At 44.8% G+C, this 18,596-nt stretch overlaps 2 protein-coding genes across 2 annotated transcripts; one reads left to right on the top strand and one right to left on the bottom strand.

Moving 5' to 3' along the window:
• The first annotated feature begins 14 nt into the window (after nucleotides 1-14).
• On the top strand, nucleotides 15-9,678 carry LOC115139201 (armadillo-like helical domain-containing protein 4). Its single transcript, XM_029676341.2, is given in 9 exon segments — nucleotides 15-264; nucleotides 2,842-4,004; nucleotides 6,022-6,384; nucleotides 6,571-6,726; nucleotides 6,845-6,952; nucleotides 6,955-6,996; nucleotides 7,166-7,197; nucleotides 7,463-7,615; nucleotides 7,903-9,678. Coding segments are annotated over 8 exon segments (1,989 nt in total). The 5' UTR covers nucleotides 15-264; nucleotides 2,842-2,944; the 3' UTR covers nucleotides 7,978-9,678.
• A 3,534-nt stretch (nucleotides 9,679-13,212) lies between these two features.
• LOC115139200 (N-alpha-acetyltransferase 30-like) lies at nucleotides 13,213-17,703 on the bottom strand. The gene is made up of 4 exons (XM_029676340.2): nucleotides 16,619-17,703; nucleotides 15,512-15,635; nucleotides 15,300-15,355; nucleotides 13,213-14,965 (listed from the first exon to the last, which is right to left on the bottom strand). Exons 1-4 carry the CDS (start codon nucleotides 17,474-17,476, stop codon nucleotides 14,828-14,830), a joined length of 1,176 nt encoding a protein of 391 aa, XP_029532200.2. The 5' UTR covers nucleotides 17,477-17,703; the 3' UTR covers nucleotides 13,213-14,827.
• Between the last annotated feature and the right edge of the window lie 893 nt (nucleotides 17,704-18,596).

The following is an 18,596-nucleotide window of genomic DNA, read 5'->3' as shown; positions in this document are numbered from 1 at the left end:
AATCACAGAGCAGATCGAGGCACTCTGCCAGTTGAGGCGCGCGCATGCACACGCACTCCGAAGCGTAGCCTACATTGTGTGATCAGCACATTAATAAAGACTAGGCTATTCCTTAAGCTTGCTTCCGGATCGATATTGGCAGCTTATTGATATGATATTGGTACAGTTGTAATATACACCCGTTATTTAAAGGAAAGGCTGGGGAGAAATATATACCGCCCTGTGCAATGAGGTGAACATCATTCCCGTCTACGACTCCGGCAGGTAAGGACAATGCATTATACAGTGCATATTTTTTGAATGACTTTTCATCTAACATAACCCATTTGTTTAAAATGTCAAACATTATATATTGATAGACCATAGAATATGGTTCATGACAGGCTTCTAAGATGAGAAGCGCCGTCTCTACTGTAGCCTATGTGGCATAGTCACACACGCATATATGAATACACGGATTTGAATGCACTAGAAGACTAGGCTACTTAGATCTCTTGGCATTGAATCTGTACACTAAAGCGGTTTATGCCTGCGCCACAGCGGCATGGCGTGGTGTGGGTCTGGATGATGATGTTTGTTTACTGGATGGAGGTCTATTTTAATCCTCATAATTGGTTCATAACTGGTATTGTGGGTGTCAAGCAGCAGGCGGCTCTCTTGGCTCATGTGTACATTGATTAGCGATGGTCAGCTGGGGTCGGTAGTGTTTGTTAGAGTAAGAAGGTGCGTGTGTGTGTGTGTGTGTGTGTGTGTACAATGCACTAACTGGAAGTCGCTCTGGATAAGCACACATGTTACTAAAATGTCAAATGTGTGTGTGTGTGTGTGTGTGTGTGTGTGTGTGTGTGTGTGTGTGTGTGTGTGTCAGTGTTAATTTCGTCAACAAAAATAGTGACAAATATTTGTCAAACACTTGTTTTTCAGTGGCAATTGCCGAGACTATAACTGACTAAATAGACCCAGAAAAAACTATAACTAAACATAAATTATTTTTAATTTCAGTAGACTAAAACGAGACGAGACAAAATTATCTCTGTGACCTGACTACTAAGTGGACTGGACAAGAGTTTTTGGAGAAATTGAGAGCTTTTCAGTGATAACATATTTAATATTAGCAGCACAGATGCACAGCGCAGTTCTGTTCAGCAGTGGGAAGGATGCACCATACCCGGCACACACAGCCCACATCAGCTGGTGAGCTGCGGGGGAGCAAGCAATGAGTGTGGGCAGACAGACAGACAGGCTCCGCCTTCGTTTATACACATCGCGCAAATTACCCTCTTGCTTCCACATAGCTAACCAGTCACCCACCAGCCTTCTCGTTAGCTACCTTTTGCCTGGTTAAGAAACACAAGCTGCCTTACAAAATTAAAATCAATAGCAGCATTGAGTTTAATAGTAAAACAACAGTGTAGCTATGCTTTTCTCTCCATTGAGTATAGAAAAGAAGGCTGTCTTTCAATTTGTAATCTCGTTCAACCCTCTCACTTTCTCCACTGCATTTCATTGCCAGGCGCTACGTTTTTTTCTTTCTATCGTGTATTGGTGGGCATATTGCAGGCCAATTCTAAAACTAGGCTACTTGCGGACCTGACCATTAACCATTTGTTTAGGCTACATCTTGTTCAGTCATTTTACCTCATAAGCTAGCTATAGCTAACAACCTAGGGTTCATTCAGCAGGACTTAATGTTTTGGAACATTCAGATAGAATATGTTTTGTAGAACTAACCAAAATGTATTTTGCGTTAATGGGGACCAAGTGACTCAGACTTGAGCACTTGGATCAGGACTACTGTACACATAGGAACTCGGACTTTAGCTATAGGGACTCGTGACCCGACTCGTGACTCGACCATTGGTGACTCGACCATTGGTGACTCGGACTTGGACTCGCGCACGGGGGACTTGGGACTCGATTCGGACTCAAAAATTTGTGACTCGACCACATCACTGGGCGAAACAGTCATTAGCTCCCATTTAAAGTCATTAGCCCCCGTTCTAGTGTTGGACACCAATGTGGCTGCGGTGTCAGTGAAACGTGGATGACAATGGCAATGACATGACCGAGTGACGGATGTGCAACCAATAATTGCCAATACTTTCTCTCTCTCTCTCTTTCTGTCCCTCTCTTTGTCCCTCTCTCTCTCTCTCTCTCCGTGCTTGAGAATTTACATGGACAGATAATTCTTATATATTCTTATATACTGTATGTTTGTCATTTTTCTGCTGTTAGGAAGAGAATAGGATGTTATTCAAAAAGTACAAGGCTATGTATTTTTGTGCAAATTTTGTTACTTTATCCCTCAAACTCAACTTTTTTCATTATTCCCATCTAATCAGGGAATAATTTAGACCTGGGACACTAGGTGGGCGCAATGAATTATCCGGCAGGCTCTGGACCTTGTAGGGTAAGAGTTGAATACTCCTGCAGGGTTAATGACGCAAAACAAATGTGATGTGACTACAATGAAAGGGCATTTAGTTGACTGAAATGGCCCACTGTTGTCGTCATTTTGACAATAACTAAGTCATTATTCAAATGACAAAATGTGATTAAGACTTAATTATATTTTAGTCAAAATGACTAGACTAAATGTAATACTGTATAAAAAAAATAGTCACAAAATTAACACTGGTGTGTGTGTGTGTGTGTGTGTGTGTGTGTGGAGAGGAATGGAGTAGAAGTACAACAACCGGAGAGAGGGCTCAAAAGTCCACATTTTCCACAAAACTGCCAGACTGCAACATCAAAGGAAAGGCTTACACAAAAGCTAATATAATCCTCAGTTATCTTAGGTTAGAGTTCAGCAATAAATAAGTGGTGAAATTCTTTCCTCAGCTGAATCGCCATACCATCTCCATACCTGCCCCCGTCATCTGACCACCCCATTCTAGCCACTGCGACCCTTCTCTACGTCTCCATGTTTACTTTGTGGTGAGAAATGGGAAAGATGCTCTTCCCTGCAACTCTCCATCACCTCCTATTGGTAGGGGTCTGTCTCTGCGTCTACAGCACCCCAGTCCCGCCCCTCCACGACTACGCACCCGCCTCACAGGACAGTGGCTGTGATGGACAAGCTGGGGAGCCAATGGAAGGAGAGGCATGTGTAACACCAGCAACACCTGCCAGTGTGACATCAACAAGTGTCCAATCTGGGCCCTCTGATCCTGGCAGACTGTCCTATGGGATGGCAGAACACATGACTGGCAGCTGGACTGACCTATCAGAGAATGTTGGAGCAGGGGGAGGCACTGGCCCTGATGTGATGGGACGCAAACCAGGGGGGATAGAGCCGGTGATGCAGGCACGAAACGTGGACAGTCATGAGGGTATATCTGGACCGGGATGGGCTAAGAGCCACGGGAGGGAGGCAGAGACAGGGGTTGCCTCTGAGAGCTTCTCTGAGGGGAAGGAGACTCACAGACTGCCTGTAGAAGCTCCAGAACTCTACACAGACAAAGAGATGAAAGTTGGGCCCGAAGAGGATCCTATGGAGGATGTACCTACTGTCACCACTGGTGCCATGATAGCTTCCCTAGGAGAGAGGCAAGGGATGACAGTGGCCATGAAAACACCCAGAGCTGCTCTACATGGTGCTTCCACAGCAGCCAGAGCCCCAGAACCAGATAGCCAGACAGGGACGCACCTTGCTGGGGATAGGAGAGACCTCATCCTGGAAGAGAGGCCAGATCTCCAAGGAGGAAAGGAAGGGGAACTCAGAGAGAGCTTGCCCGACCTCGGAGCTCCTCTTCTGGGGCAGGAGACAGACTCCCCATTGACCTCGATCCCTCCGTCAGTATGGAGATCCAGCAGAGACGCTTCATCGCTGCCCCCTAGTGGTCTGGAGGCCGCTGGCCCTGCATCTCCACACCCCCAAGATGGAGCGACAGCGTTTGCTCTCCCAGACCCCCTCCTGCCCGACCTTGGACCAGCCCTGACAGGATCCTCCAGACAGGATGACCCTGACAGCCTCTGGACTGAACCACTACAGCAAAATGGGGGTGAGTATGCAGTATGCTATGGTCCAATGAGTACATACTGGATATGTTAGAGACAGCCACTGGGATCTCAGCCACCTGGAGTGAGTCTACTCTACAGATGCACTTGAGGGCCACATTCTATGTTGAGTTTTTGCACATGCACACACCAACACACTTGCTCTGCCTCACAACAAGGTAAGGTGCTGCTCTAGCTGTTGTTGTGTCACACCATAGAATTCCATTACACGGGTTGCCTGTTTGCCTTTCGCTGGGTTTCAATAGGTTTCATTAAAAAGGGAAGGGAAATGAAAGTGACATGTCTAGCTGCAGAGATCTCCTTTGATGATCGGGGGGGGATGGTGAATGCTTGGTTTTCCACGCTTCACTTTGAACCTTAGCAGGCAGGGTTCCAGGGAAGCAGTCTAATTACTTTCTATTTCTGACGGTGGAAATAAACCTCACATGACTGCCAGGAGACAGCAATGACAGGGACTGTTATACAAGTCTGGGGAATTCACTCATCCTTTATCTCTATCTCCCTCCCTCCATCAGAGAGGAAAAGTAAAGACCTAGGCACTGGCAGGGCCAGCCAGGCAGTTTATTACTGTGTGATGCAGTAGAATAGAGGAGTCTGTCTGAGCCAATATGTGTTCCTGACTGTTCCTGCCTGTCTGGCGTCCCTCTAAGGATTGTCTGTTAGCGCTACAGGCAGCCTGTTAGCATCCATCAGGGACGTGTGCGTGTATGTACATATACGTATGTGCGTATATTTGTGTGTGTGTGTTCCAGCTTCTCTTTGGGGACCTGAAGCTTCCCTACAAGGGAAACCAGGCTACCTTGATGAGTAGTATGTAGAAGGAAGGATTTTCTTTTTGGAACACCCTTTTCAAGATGAAAAAAAAAAAAAAAAACTTCAGCAAATAAAATCAAATGTATTTATATAGCCCTTCTCACATCAGCTGATCACCCAGCCAGAACTCCAAACAGCAAGAAATGCAGGTGTAGAAGCACGGTGGCTAGGAAAAACTCCCTAGAAACGCCAAAACCTAGGAAGAAACCTCGAGAGGAACCAGGCTATGAGGGGTGGCCAGTCCTCTTCTGGCTGTGCCGGGTGGAGACTATAACAGAACATGGCCAAGATGTTCAAATGTTCATAAATGACCAGCATGGTCAAATAATAATAATCACAGTAGTTGTCAAGGGTTCAGCAAGTCAGCACCTCAGGAGTAAATGTCAGTTGGCTTTTCATAGCCGATCATTAAGAGTATCTCTACCGCTCCTGCTGTCTCTAGAGAGTTGAAAATAGCAGGTCTGGGACAGGTAGCACGTCCGGTGAACAGGTCAGGGTTCCATAGCCGCAGGCAGAACAGTTGAAACTGGTGCAGCAGCACGGCCAGGTGGACTGGGGACAGGAAGGAGTCATCATGCCAGGTAGTCCTGAGGTATGGTCCTAGGGCTCTGGTCCTCCGAGAGAGAAAGAAAGAGAAAGAAAGAATTCGAATTAGAAAGAGCATACTTAAATTCACACAGGACACCGGATAAGACAGGAGAAGTACTCCAGATATAACAGACTGACCCTAGTCCCCCGACACATAAACTACTGCAGCATAAATACTGGAGGCTGAGACAGGAGGGGTCAGGAGACACTGTGGCCCCATCCGATGATACCCCCGGACAGGGCCAAACAGGAAAACAAACATGACTGAAAGAGATGCAGAAATAAACATTTTGATTGAATCTTCATCAACAATTACAAGAATAACCTGTCCCAGAAAGCTGCACCATATGGTGGATCCCTTCCATGGTTATGTTATATTAGATTTATACCTTTTTTTGTGTGTGAGCAGAGCAGTTAGAATGTAGTTGAGAACTGGAAGCAGAGCTGTGGGTCTAAAACTCCTCTCTCTTCACCAGTAATACCATCATGTTTCTAGTCACAGGCTGATATCTAGCAGTCACTGAGCCTATACGAATTGCCTATGGACCATCAGTGAGTCCTGAACCAACATCTGTCAGTGTGTGTGTATTTTACTAACAGCCGTGGATGCCAGTGCCCCTCCCTTGCAGGACGCGTCCACAGAGGGCACAATGTCATCGGAGGACCTCCCTCTCATCTTCGAGCCCTTTGATGATGTCACACCTGAAGGGGCGGGGGTAGCGACAGCCGTTCTCGTGCCCGGCAACTCACAGCTGTCTGTCTCCATGTCTACCACGGGGATGCTACTGTCAGAGGTGGAGTTCGACCAGGTGGACACAGGTGACACGGGGCCATCCCGTGTCCCACCACTGGTGCTACCAGATTGGACGTCACCATGGCAGACATCCGGGGCTGATATCTCTGAGCCTATCTGTCCTTCTGGTCCACCCATAGACCCCCGCCCTTCAGAGACAGAACAGCCAGGTGAGACATCTTTCTTATTAATCTTCCTCTTCATTATTCCATTCGTCCTCTTCATCTTTTCACCATGTTGCTTACACTCACCCGTTTAGATCTAGAAGTTTCTACAGTAGTATCTAAGGACTAGATGTTGATGTTAATACTTCACTATATCCACTATAATGATCCAGCCGTGATGATTATATTTAGGTGGTAGTGAGACCATACAGAACCCAGAGGAAACCCCGCCCACCTCCGAACCCAACCCTACAAGCATCGCCTCCCAGCAGATCAACATGACAACGGTCACCAAGACAACCAATCTGCCTGTGGTCAAATCAGGTCTGCAGGAACTGGAGTCTGAAGGTAGGAATCACACTAACACATAATGCACACACATTTTTTACACAATGTAAAGATGAAAGTTCACAATTCAAATTGAAAGGAAGTTGAATCAGCTGTTTTCCTTCTTTTCTTCCTGTAGAGGAGCCAGAGGTGGATGAGGAGGATGAGAACACAGAGGAGTCAGAGGACAGCGAAGAGGAACAGAAGGAGACCCCTATCCCAGCCCCCACTCGACCTCCCTACAGCCTCATCCCCCGCCTCCTGTCTGGGTGCAGCGCAATCAGGGCCTGAGTGAGAGACACATACACGAATGCATGCGCACATAAAACTAACTTTGGCTCTTTGTGGCCATCAAATATGAGATATTTTCAATTAGGAAAGAAGTGTAATTGAAATAGTGGGTGACAATCTTGTGTGGGTTCAATGTGCTTCAAAGCCACTATTCCTCCCTTTTTTTCAGTGCGTAGCTGGGTGGAACTGATCAGAGAAAAGGTAAGATCGCCATTAATGGTCATGACAGAACCATACTATCCTCATTATACTTTTAGAAAGTGTGGTCCTTTAGGCTGTTTGGTTATGTAGCAGAGATAATATTGACCCCTATTACCCTTAAATTTGTCAAAAAACATAAACTGGAAGAGTTGTCTCTAAGACACTCTGGTCTACGAGTGGTCTGTATTTCCTGTGTGGCTAGTTTCTTCTCCCTGCTCGTCCCTCACACACCCCTATCGTTCACCTCTGTCCCCTCTCCCTACAGGCAGGGTATGTGTCTGGGATGTTGGCCCCGGTGGGCATTGGCATCATGGGGGCCCTGCTCATCGTTGGGGCCCTCTACAGCATCAGGATGATCCACCGTAAGAGGAGGAACAGCTTCAAACACCAGCGCAGGAGGAAGGCCAGGCACACGGAGGTTAATAAGAATATGCTCACTAGCGCTACACTATTCCTAAAGGATGCATATATCAGCTTGTGGTAGAAATTGCCATTAACTAAGAATTTGTCATTAACCAGTAGTTTAAAGTGGCTTCCTCATCTCTACACCTTCATCTGTACTGATTTAAAGACATTGGACACTTTCTTTCACATCAGTGCAGATGAAAGGAGATGGAAGAGATTTTGGACTTATTGAGCTTTATACAACCTTTAACTCCATGTAATGAATGTCCTGACTTTTGGTATTTGCCGTCTTGTCTCCAGCAACCCAGGGAGCCAAGCAGCAACGGCCAGGACCAAGCCATGCTATTGGCTGACAGCTCTGAGGACGAGTTCTGATCCTGCCCACAGCGCTGTGCCTGTAACTGATGAGACTTGGCCCGCGTCGTCATCATATCTCCATGACTACCACATCTCCAATCACTGTGGGCCGATTGGCTATAATTCATCAGAGAGTATTTGACTGTCTAACCAACAAGACGGGTGGGTATTTGACATGTAAAACAGGGTTGAACATTTTAACACCTATGTAGTTACAGGTGCAGAGGGAAAACAATACAATATTTGAAAAATAAACTCTAGGCTATTGACATTCTTGTATGATCCAAAATGTGTTTGAGATCCTTTAAACCAACAGTGTGTAGAGCATACAAGAATGACCGTGTGCTGAAGCCTCTTTTTCAATGACTTTCTATGTAATAAAAAGGCTAGAGCAGAATCCATTTAATAGGATCTCTGTTTATGTAGCTGACGAGGAGTGCATTTCAATAGTCTGAAGTGGCTTCCTCTTCTTGTCTCCTTTCCTACATTTAGGAAGCCACTTCAGAAATGAAGCCACTACAGGCTATAGAGATGCACTCACGGTTACTGGAGTAAGATTGTCACACACTATTGAGTTCATAACACATCACAGACACGGAAAAAAACGTAAGCTGTGTCAACACCAGTGTGCATTTATGCACTTTAGATACTTTCATAGACAGCCATTGCTTGATTCAGCCTTGTCGACTGTTTAAGGCCAAATGAATATCATCCTCCTTTAAAAGCATTCAGCAGGAAACCAGCTCTCTCTGCGTGTAGTTACAGGAAACTGATAATTCTATTGTTTCTCCTCCTAACAATGTTTTTCCTCCAGTGCGTGGCAGGCAACCTCTTTTATGAATGTATATACCAGGCTAATACTTATTTAATCATCTCCATATCATTTACTATTGAATAGCCTACTCTACAGAAAAGTCCAAGTCATTCAGAATCATTACATCCCATAGCCATGCTGAGGGATTTTTTAAAGGGAGACTACTTGTATTTTAACTCAACCTCTCTCTTCTGTACAGTTGTTTCTCCTAATTGCCTAACAATCCACTTTTCTTATTTTGCACTTGGACCTGAAAGAACTGAAGTGAAAGCCAAAACTCTAAGGAGAAACAGGACCCTTGCTGCTAGTGTACGCACTTAATGTTGACAAAGGTTTCCATTCCCCCTGGGTGATGCCGTTGTGATCCAAATGTATATATATTTATTCATTTCTGTGGTTGATGCATCTGGTGTCTGCATTTTAGCACTAAATATTAAAGGTGTTTTGAGAAGTCTAATTCAATGTAATTGAGTAATCTTGCATTGTACTGTAGTCATTCAAGTTTGAAATGTGTCACATTTTGCGTGACCATCCCCTGGTAGGTTGCTTGAGATACATTGCCTGTGAATATGCAATAATAATGTAATGTACGGGTTCTTCTGTAAAATGATGGCCACATTTCGGGCTTTCTTTCTATAGATACCAAATGTGCAGTGTTACCAATAAAGCTCTCTCTTACCCAGAAGGATCTCTGTTTGTGGGAAGGGTTCACTATTTTTGTTTCTATTGCTAAACACAGTTGGAAGACAAAATGCCTAATCATGAATGAATCACATGATACAATGTAAAATACTGCACTCTTTCAGATGAATGAATCACATGATACAATGTAAAATACTGCACTCTTTCAGATGAATGAATCACATGATACAATGTAAAATACTGCACTCTTTCAGATGAATGAATCACATGATACAATGTAAAATACTGCACTCTTTCAGATGAATGAATCACATGATACAATGTAAAATACTGCACTCTTTCATATGTGCCGTTTGCTTGCTTTGGAACCAAGATAACCATCAGACAACCAAGAGTCAACCAATCCACTTTACAGCATTAAAAAAATAACTAATAATTTATTTCTGTGTACTATTCCCACATTAAATAAAAGATATCGTTGGACAGATTGAAATCAAAGAGACAGAGGAAGAGGGGCAGGGGAACAAAACTCTGACATGCAAAAATACCATTCTCTCTTCCCTTACAGATCACAGGGGTCCAGGGCTAGTCACTACAAAAAACAGAGTTAGCTGGTCCTGGGGGGGGCACAGTGTGTGGGGTCCCCAAGTGGAGTGGTAAGAAGAGAGTAGATGCCCACTGAGCTAAGGTCCGTTTGCATCCCCCATCCGTAATGGTGAAGGTTAGGATTTGGACAGGGTAAACTGATCCTAGATCGGTGTACCAAACTAGAAAATTCTAGCCAGAGCAAGAAACCAACTGGAATATCTAATAAAAAAGCTTGACAACTCTTCCTCTCGTACAAGGAGATGGGAGAAGAGTGGTTGGTCTCTGGGGTGAAGGCAACCAGTGGGATGGTGGCCCTCCAAGAACAGTTTAAGTAGCCTTGTCATGTTCTTAGACCCTAAACTCTGAAATGGCAAGACAACTTTTGATTTCTCTGTAGTGAAGACCATTCATTGACTTACTTTGAAGCCACAAGGGATGGGAAGGTATCAGCTAACCTGGATGCCAGTCTGTTTCTTCTTTAGCTCACTCCTTTGTCAAAACAGACCAGAGCCATAGATATACATTACATAGATGTTAATGTCTTTTGAAATCACACCAGACTCTGGCCACAAACAGACTGACGAGGAAGCCCTTCAACTGGGGTGCATTCAATGAGGTGCAAAGTTAAGAACAATGCAGCTAGAACGATTTATATCTAACAGGGCACCCTCATGAACAGACCTCTGGTGTAGATGGTCAAATGGAGCTGTCTAGCCTAACATGGCAGGCAATAATGTCCATGGTCCCTACTGGCACTGCCAGGGGTTCACACTTTTAAAAACTAGGGGAGAAATAAAGACGTTCTATGAGAATGAGGAAAGCGGGTTGGACCAAAACAAAGACCAATTTAATTTGAAATGGGACAGGAGCCCCCTCACACCTCTAGACTGAAGCAGGATCAGAGTGATGTCAGAAAGAGTCAAGATTCAACAGGAAGTGTATCTGCACAGAGAGCCAAATGGAAGTCTTCCCAGTGAATGGAACAGAGTGCCATTGGAACAGTTCAAAGCAGTATGGCTTTGGAACAGCTAGCCTAGCTCCCATCTGTGCTTCTGGATCTCTGATGACATCGTTGCTGTCCAATCCTTCATTCTTATTCTAGTCCTAATAGTCTGGATGGGTGAAAATAAATAAGCAGAGAAAAGAAACAAAAAACCTAACTAATCAACACAATACACAAAAAAAGATGCCCTCAGATGTCAAATGAATAGAGCGCAAACACTCTGTATACAAATCGTCAATAAAAAAACAAAAGGTCATCTGATCGGTGTTTTCAAACGCACTCACACACATACTATAACCACCCACACAGCAGCCTGTGTGTAAAGTATCTGTCGACATCCCTTCTCACTTCCTATTCTGCAATGTTAGCCGGTTGAATTGAAGAGACGTTGAGTAACAGCTCCTAACTGTTTGCATCTGTTTTATTAAAGCTGCAAACTCTGAAATAACAGCTGCTAAAACTTTACAGAGATGCAGACACTGAGTAAACCTGGCCCATAATGTGCTGTGTATGCTAGTGTACACCTCTTATAGCTGCTCTCTCAGCCTATGGGACTTCATCACAGCTCAGCAGTACAGTACATTAGTGTCTCTGCTAGACAAGGAGCAGATCTTTAGTAACTACTACCACCACCGCCATTATTACTACTACTACCACCACCGCCATTACTACTACCACCATTACTACCACCACCGCCATTATTACTACTACTACCACCACCATCATTACTACTACCACCACCACCGTCATTACTACTACCACCATTACTACCACCACCACCACCATTACTAGCATCATTACTACTACTACTACTACCACCACCACCATTACTACTACTACCACCACTACTATTACTACTACCACCACTGTCATTACTACCACCACCACCACTACTACCACCACTGCCATAACTACTACTACCACCACCGCCATAACTACTACCATCACCATTACTACTACTACCACCGCTGCCATTACTACTACTACCACCGCTGCCATTACTACTACTACCACCACTACTACTACTACCACCACCGCCATTACTACTACCACCACCGCCATTACTACTACCACCACCGCCATTACTACTACTACCACCACCACCGCCATCATTACTACTACTACCACCACCACCATTACTACTACTACCACCATTACTACTACCACCGCCACCATTACTACTACTACCACCGCCACCATTACTACTACTACCACCATCATCATCATTACTACTACTACCACCGCCACCATTACTACTACTACCACCATCATCATCATTACTACTACTACCACCACCACCGCCATCATTACTACTACTACCACCGCCATCATTACTACTACTACCACCGCCACCATTACTACTACTACCACCACCGCCATTACTACTACTACCACCACCACCATTACTACTACAACCACCGCCGCTATTACTACTACTACAACCACCGCCGCCATTACTACTAATACCACCACCACCGCCATTACTACTACTACCACCACCACCGCCATTACTACTACCACCATTACTACTACTACCACCACCACCATTACTACTACAACCACCGCCGCCATTACTACTAATACCACCACCACCGCCATTACTACTACTACCGCCATTACTACTACTACCACCACCACCGCCATTACTACTACCACCACCATTACTACTACTACCACCCACCATTACTACTACCACCACCACTTCAACCACCATCACCACTTCAACCACCATTATTACTACTACTACCACCACCACCATTACTACTACAACCACCACTATTACCACCACCACCTTCTATACCTAGCTCCTGGTGTCCCTGTGTCTTTACTATACTTCAGGGTTATCTAGAGCCTGAAATAACCGATTTTACACCATCAGTCAAAACACACACAGCCGACCTATGTTAATTTACTCTGAAAAAGAAAATTATATTTTTTAATTAATTTTTTAGACAAAAAGCAGCCACAAACACATATTTTCTTTGCATTGATTGGAGTAGATAGGAACTGCCTGGTGTGTCTGTCTTTCCCAGACAGAGGAGCTCTCAAATGTTACCGGAGTGTACGAGTGTATAATACACAATCTAAATAAACTCAAGAGAGCAAACAGGAAATAAGTAAACTGCAAACAATACCTTTGCCCTCCTTTAACCAGAGGTCAACCAAAGATCAACACACTGCATCAAAAACACACACAGAGCGAAGCCAACAGGAATCCAACATATTTAATAACACTATTACTCCAGCCTGACACTTTGCCATACTGAAACAGGACTCCAGTGCTCTGCATGTTGTTAATTCATAGACAACTGTGATGATTGAAAGACAGAGGGGTGCATGGAAAAAATAGTCTCCAAGTTAGGAGGAATTTGAATGAACAACCTGCAATAGAGAAATAGTTTCCGAGCCCAAACAAACTTCTCCTTTGTCAATAATTATTTATCTTTCTCAGGAGATTTTTGAGCAATGTTCCAGTGGCTGGCAGTGCATTTTGGGAAAATTAGCTTTGATCTGCAAAAAGGGCCAACACAAGTGCCCAATCTCAAATAGGCCCCTCATTCTTACCCCTCTAAGCACTTACCAAGTGTATCTGAAATTATTGAATAGGTATTACTAAAATGGAAATAGCTCCACCTTTCCCTCTGACAGGCAGGAAGAATTTGCACCATATTGCTTACACCTATCCAAACCTTTCAGATCTACACAAGTGCCTAGGAGTTAGGACTATGGGTCTGTTTGGAACTGGGCAATGTTCCGAGTGTTAATCAACACACACTCATCACTCATACCACCACTCTTGTTAAAATAAATGCATGCATATCTTTACAGGCTCCAGCTCTTGGTCTGGGGCACGGGGTGAAAACTGAGCAGCAAGCAGCTGGCGTGTTCGTCTCACAACGTAGGGTTAATGAAAACACAGACAGGGGGAGAAAAGCACACTAACACTCACAACTCATGATTCCCACCAAGCATGCGTGCGCACACACCCATCCACTACATTACTTCACATCCCTTACTTCACGTCCCTTACACATGTACACAATAACCTAAACATTTCCTTTTCCAAACCCCTAGGGAAAACACACACTCTCACGAACACACACACAATAGCTTTTCCAACCCCCTGTTGAATCATGAGATTAAAAAATATACACAAAAAATAAACTCCACAAATATTTCCTTCGAATCTGTCGTTTTCCCACCTTCTTCCTTATTTTCACCCTGTGTTTTTATTCTTCTTCTGTTTTCCTGTGTTCAGTGGGTGATTTTGCGTGATGCATCGCCCTCCGGGGGTTTGTGGGTTCACCCTCAACATCATGCCTTAGATACTGCTCCGTTGGAAGGGGGAGGGCAATGTTCTGAGGTTAAAGGTCACCAGACCACATCACACACTCCTCTTCCTTCCCCCTCTCACAGGATCCTACAGCTAACAGGGCAAGGGCCTCTTCATTAAAACATTGTGGGATTTCTGTCTGTCTGTCCAGTTTAGCCTTGAGCTGTTTTCCAAGATGTCAAGGATCAAAAAGGGAGGGCTGTATGTACTGTGTGTGTACTGTGTATGAGTAGTGTGCATGTGTCTATGTATATGCAAATGTAGGTGAATCTATGCTTGTGGGTGTATGACGATGTGTGTGTGCATATGGGTGTATGACTGTGCGTGGGTGTGTAACTGTATATATATGGGTGGGTGGGTGCGTGTGTGTATGTGTGTGTATGTATGTGTATGCACACACACACACACGAGACAAGGGCAGGGTTGAGAGTGAGACTGGAGCTGCTTCAGTAAGAGGGCAGCACCTGTCATGCTCCTTCTCCTCTCTCTAGCGGAGCCACAGTTTGAGCCTCAGTGCGTCCACACCGTTCAGGTAATATCTGAAGAGCCGCTTGTCTCGGACAAAACCAAGGTTCTCATACAACTTTAGAGCTGACTTGTTAGTGATCTCAGTCTCCAGAACCACCTAGGAGTGAGCGAGAGAAAGAGAGAAAGGAGAGAGGGAGGGAAGGAGAGAGGGAGGGTGGGGAGAGATACTGCTTGTCAGTGCTGAAGCAATACAAGTAGTCTTTGTATCATTTTGTGGGGGTTTGTCATAAGATCATATTGTTATATTATATCCCCATGTTATTCACTAGAGCACTTAATTTTCTATACTAGAGTCCACCTAGTGTGGATATATAATATGTGGTTAATACCTCAGGCCAAGTACAGTCAGGGCCACTAGCTGAGTGAAGGCCCCAGAGGGACAACAGGGCCTTCGGACGTCACCATCAGACAGACAGTACCAGTCCGCTTACCTCATCACAATCCCCCTCCACCATGGCATAGATGGCCTTCTTCACCAGGTTAGTACCTGCAACATACAGGCAACAGAAAATAAATTCAGCGGGATGGTACGCATAGAAGTTTGTGGAGGTAAAGAAAATGGAAGTACTTTGAGATCAAATATTTTTTTGCAAAAAGGGCTATTAATAAAACGTGATTGGTCGTCATGAGAAAATGTTCTCACCAATGCTTTTCCTCCGGTGTTTTGAGTCTACAGCCAGCATGGCGATGTAGCCACGACGAAACATCTTCTTGTGCATGTCCAGCTTACAGACAATGGCCCCCACACACTCCTGCTCCACCATGGCCTGGAAATGAATAAACAGTGAGTCATGTTAGTGCTGTGTCCAACCTAAAGCTTTTGAATCCTTCTTAAGACCAGACATAACCAAGGGGTAAACAAAATCCAATGCTTCTAGCCAATGAGCATCAAGAACACAGCTACCTTGACCTCTAGTTTGATTACACTGCACATAGCACTTCCTCCTTCCTATAGGTCACTGAGGGCAGTAGACTGAGAAATCATATTGAATAGTAAGTATCATGGTTACAATGATGAATGGCTCATTCCGTTATGGAAAGGGAGACAGATCAACAGCAAGGACCTCATTGAATTTGTGGACACAACTTGTTTCGTATTAGCCCAGTTCACCTCAAAATACCAAATTAATTATCAAGACTAGAAATGTAAAAAAACTTGACACTTGCAAGTGTTTCACAGTCAGCAAGCCTCAGAGGTTGCAACACTATGCTAGGGTTAGGCTGTCAAAGGGGGTTTATTTGTGTGTGTGTGTGCAAGCGCATGTACATGCCAATTCATGTTCAACTGTATCTGTGTGACACCTCCAGATGATTAAATATAGACATAGTGAACAAGTCTACACTAGCAGTTACACAAAGACTAACCAACCCTTTTAGCCCAACTTAAAAACTAGTTTCACTGTCAGACAAGACAACAGGGAGGAATAAGGGTGTGTTATTGTCTGGATCTACCTAAAGAGAAGCCTACCCTTTACCTAGAACTTTAGGAACATCAAATGAGCAGGTCTGCTATACAGAAAGATAGGAAAAAAACACAATTGAAGCAGACACTAACAGTATCTAGGCCTAAATCAAAACGGTGGTAAGAGACAATACTGGCCTCTTAGGGTGAGCGGCAACACCCCCAACACTCCCAACAAACTCACGTTGTTGCCCCAGAAGCTACTGCCCTCTTTTTATTTTGCTAATGTTCACCAACCAAAACCAAGTCAAGAAGGTGTTTTACTAGATAGTGCTATGTCATACTCACCAGAAAGCAGAGCTGAGGCCAGTTGTGGATGAAGTACCTATAGGTATAAATGGAATACGGCTCAGACAAGTCCTTGGTGATCAACCTCATGATTCCTGGCATCTGTAACTCGGACTCGTAGCGGACATAATGAATACCCTGGCTCTCTTCCGCTTCTCGGTCAGGCGAACAGTTCAGATCCAGCCTCGCTAATTCTGACACCGGCGGCTGGTGTATGACGTCGGGTTCACCCTCTACTCCAGCCCGGTGCTCGCCAAGGCCTTCGCAGTCTGGGGGCTGCTGGCTCGGTGGTCGAGGGGCTTCTGTGGGGTCACATTCCCTTTTCCTAACGTTACCACCGGGGCTGTGTCCGGTTACAGTGTGGCTTTGGAAAGCCTCAGTTCTTGTGATAGTCAACATACCGTTCATGCCATTGTTGTTCAAGTGAGGGTGGCGGCTGCCTTTCGAACACGGACTGTGGTCCTCATGTTGCCAGCAATGGTCGCTATTATTTTTGTCACTCGGGTCGTCTCCAAAACTGCTGCTGTCACAGAGCTCCATGGACGGTCTCGGATTGTCGGATCGGTTTTCCGTTGTGTGGTTGTAGATCTCACCGTCTTCAGACGGACTGACCAACCCGTTCAACTGCTGTTCCTGTGGGGCCTGCGTTTTGAGGTGTAGCGCAGCCGGGTTAGCATGCGATAGCATGTTTTTCTGTTTTTTCTTACTTGGCCGTTTGTCCTCGCTGACCCGCTGCTCCTGTCGTGTTACAGAGCCCTCCCAACCGCAGCCGGGCTGCTCCCCTTCCCCGGGGAAGGGAGAAATTTCAGCCGGGGATGCTGGCAATGCGCTGCTAGGCCCAGTCGGCACTGCAGCCATCCCACCTCATCAAGGGGGCAATGCACGTTAGAAAAAAAACCTCTAAATATAGTTTCGTCAACGGGTTTATAAACAAAGCTCACTTCACTTAGGCGATAATTGTATAAATCCGAGGGTTTCCGAAACAATTTCGTCTTTACTTCCAAAGCCTGTCGTTGCTTTCTCCTCCGTTTCCCCGCTGCCGGAAAGTGCTGTCGCAGCAAACGCCATTGCAGCCGAAAGATGGTTGTCATTACTTACTACAGCCACAAAGCCAGAATTGGATTTAACATAAAAATTAATGAAAACAACATTTTGCTTTTTGGTATTCATTTAAGGTTAGGGTTAGGAATGCGGTTAGCAGTATGGTTAAGGTTTCAAATTATATTTTAAGAAGTTAAATTGTAGAAATAGGCGGGGTTTAGACAAAAATATGAATTTGTGGCTGTGATAAGTAGTGACTACCCTGAAAGCGGGTGCCGCTTTACGACAGTGATGAGAAGCATAATCTATGCGCGGTTTGCACAACTTTTTTTGTGTCTCTCCCTCCTCGAGCAAATCAGCGAAACTCACAAATTAATTTGAGTTAATCGACGGTGCATTATTTGGTGTATCTAGAGACCGCAGTTTTAGGCATAAATAGACAATTCAAACCTCTGTAAATCTATCAAAATTATGAATGGGCTGGCTATTACCAATGTAAATAGTGACCAAATAAAAAATCTATAATTTTGACGTTTTACAAATGTATTCCCTTTCACACCTTTAAGTCAAATTCATAAATTACGCAGGCCTTCTCCGGATCCAATACTCTCTTGCCAGCAGAGGGTGCTACATTTACATTTAAGTCATTTAGCAGACGCTCTTATCCAGAGCGACTTACAAATTGGTGCATTCACCTTATGACATCCAGTGGAACAGTAGTGCATCTAAATCTTTTAAGGGGGGGGTGAGAGGGATTACTTTATCCTATCCTAGGTATTCCTTAAAGAGGTGGGGTTTCAGGTGTCTCCGGAAGGTGGTGATTGACTCCGCTGTCCTGGCGTCGTGAGGGAGTTTGTTCCACCATTGGGGGGCCAGAGCAGCGAACAGTTTTGACTGGGCTGAGCGGCTGTTATGCACATTGCAATATGGTGCAAAT

The sequence above is a fragment of the Oncorhynchus nerka genome, linkage group LG13, assembly GCF_034236695.1.
Source record: "Oncorhynchus nerka isolate Pitt River linkage group LG13, Oner_Uvic_2.0, whole genome shotgun sequence".
NCBI lineage: Eukaryota > Metazoa > Chordata > Actinopteri > Salmoniformes > Salmonidae > Oncorhynchus > Oncorhynchus nerka.
The sequence above is the reverse complement of the archived record's forward strand: the minus strand, read 5'-3'. Positions and strand labels throughout refer to the sequence as shown.

What these genes read in the sequence shown, in the direction of transcription:
- LOC115139200 (XM_029676340.2), bottom strand. Translation starts at nt 17,476, where the DNA reads ATGGCTGCAGTGCCGACTGGGCCTAGCAGCGCATTGCCAGCATCCCCG. An exon ending in GGCCTCAGCTCTGCTTTCTG is followed by an intron (nt 15,636 to 16,618) that starts GTGAGTATGACA and finishes ATTCATTTCCAG; the next exon opens with GCCATGGTGGAGCAGGAGTG. An exon ending in ACACCGGAGGAAAAGCATTG is followed by an intron (nt 15,356 to 15,511) that starts GTGAGAACATTT and finishes TGTATGTTGCAG; the next exon opens with GTACTAACCTGGTGAAGAAG.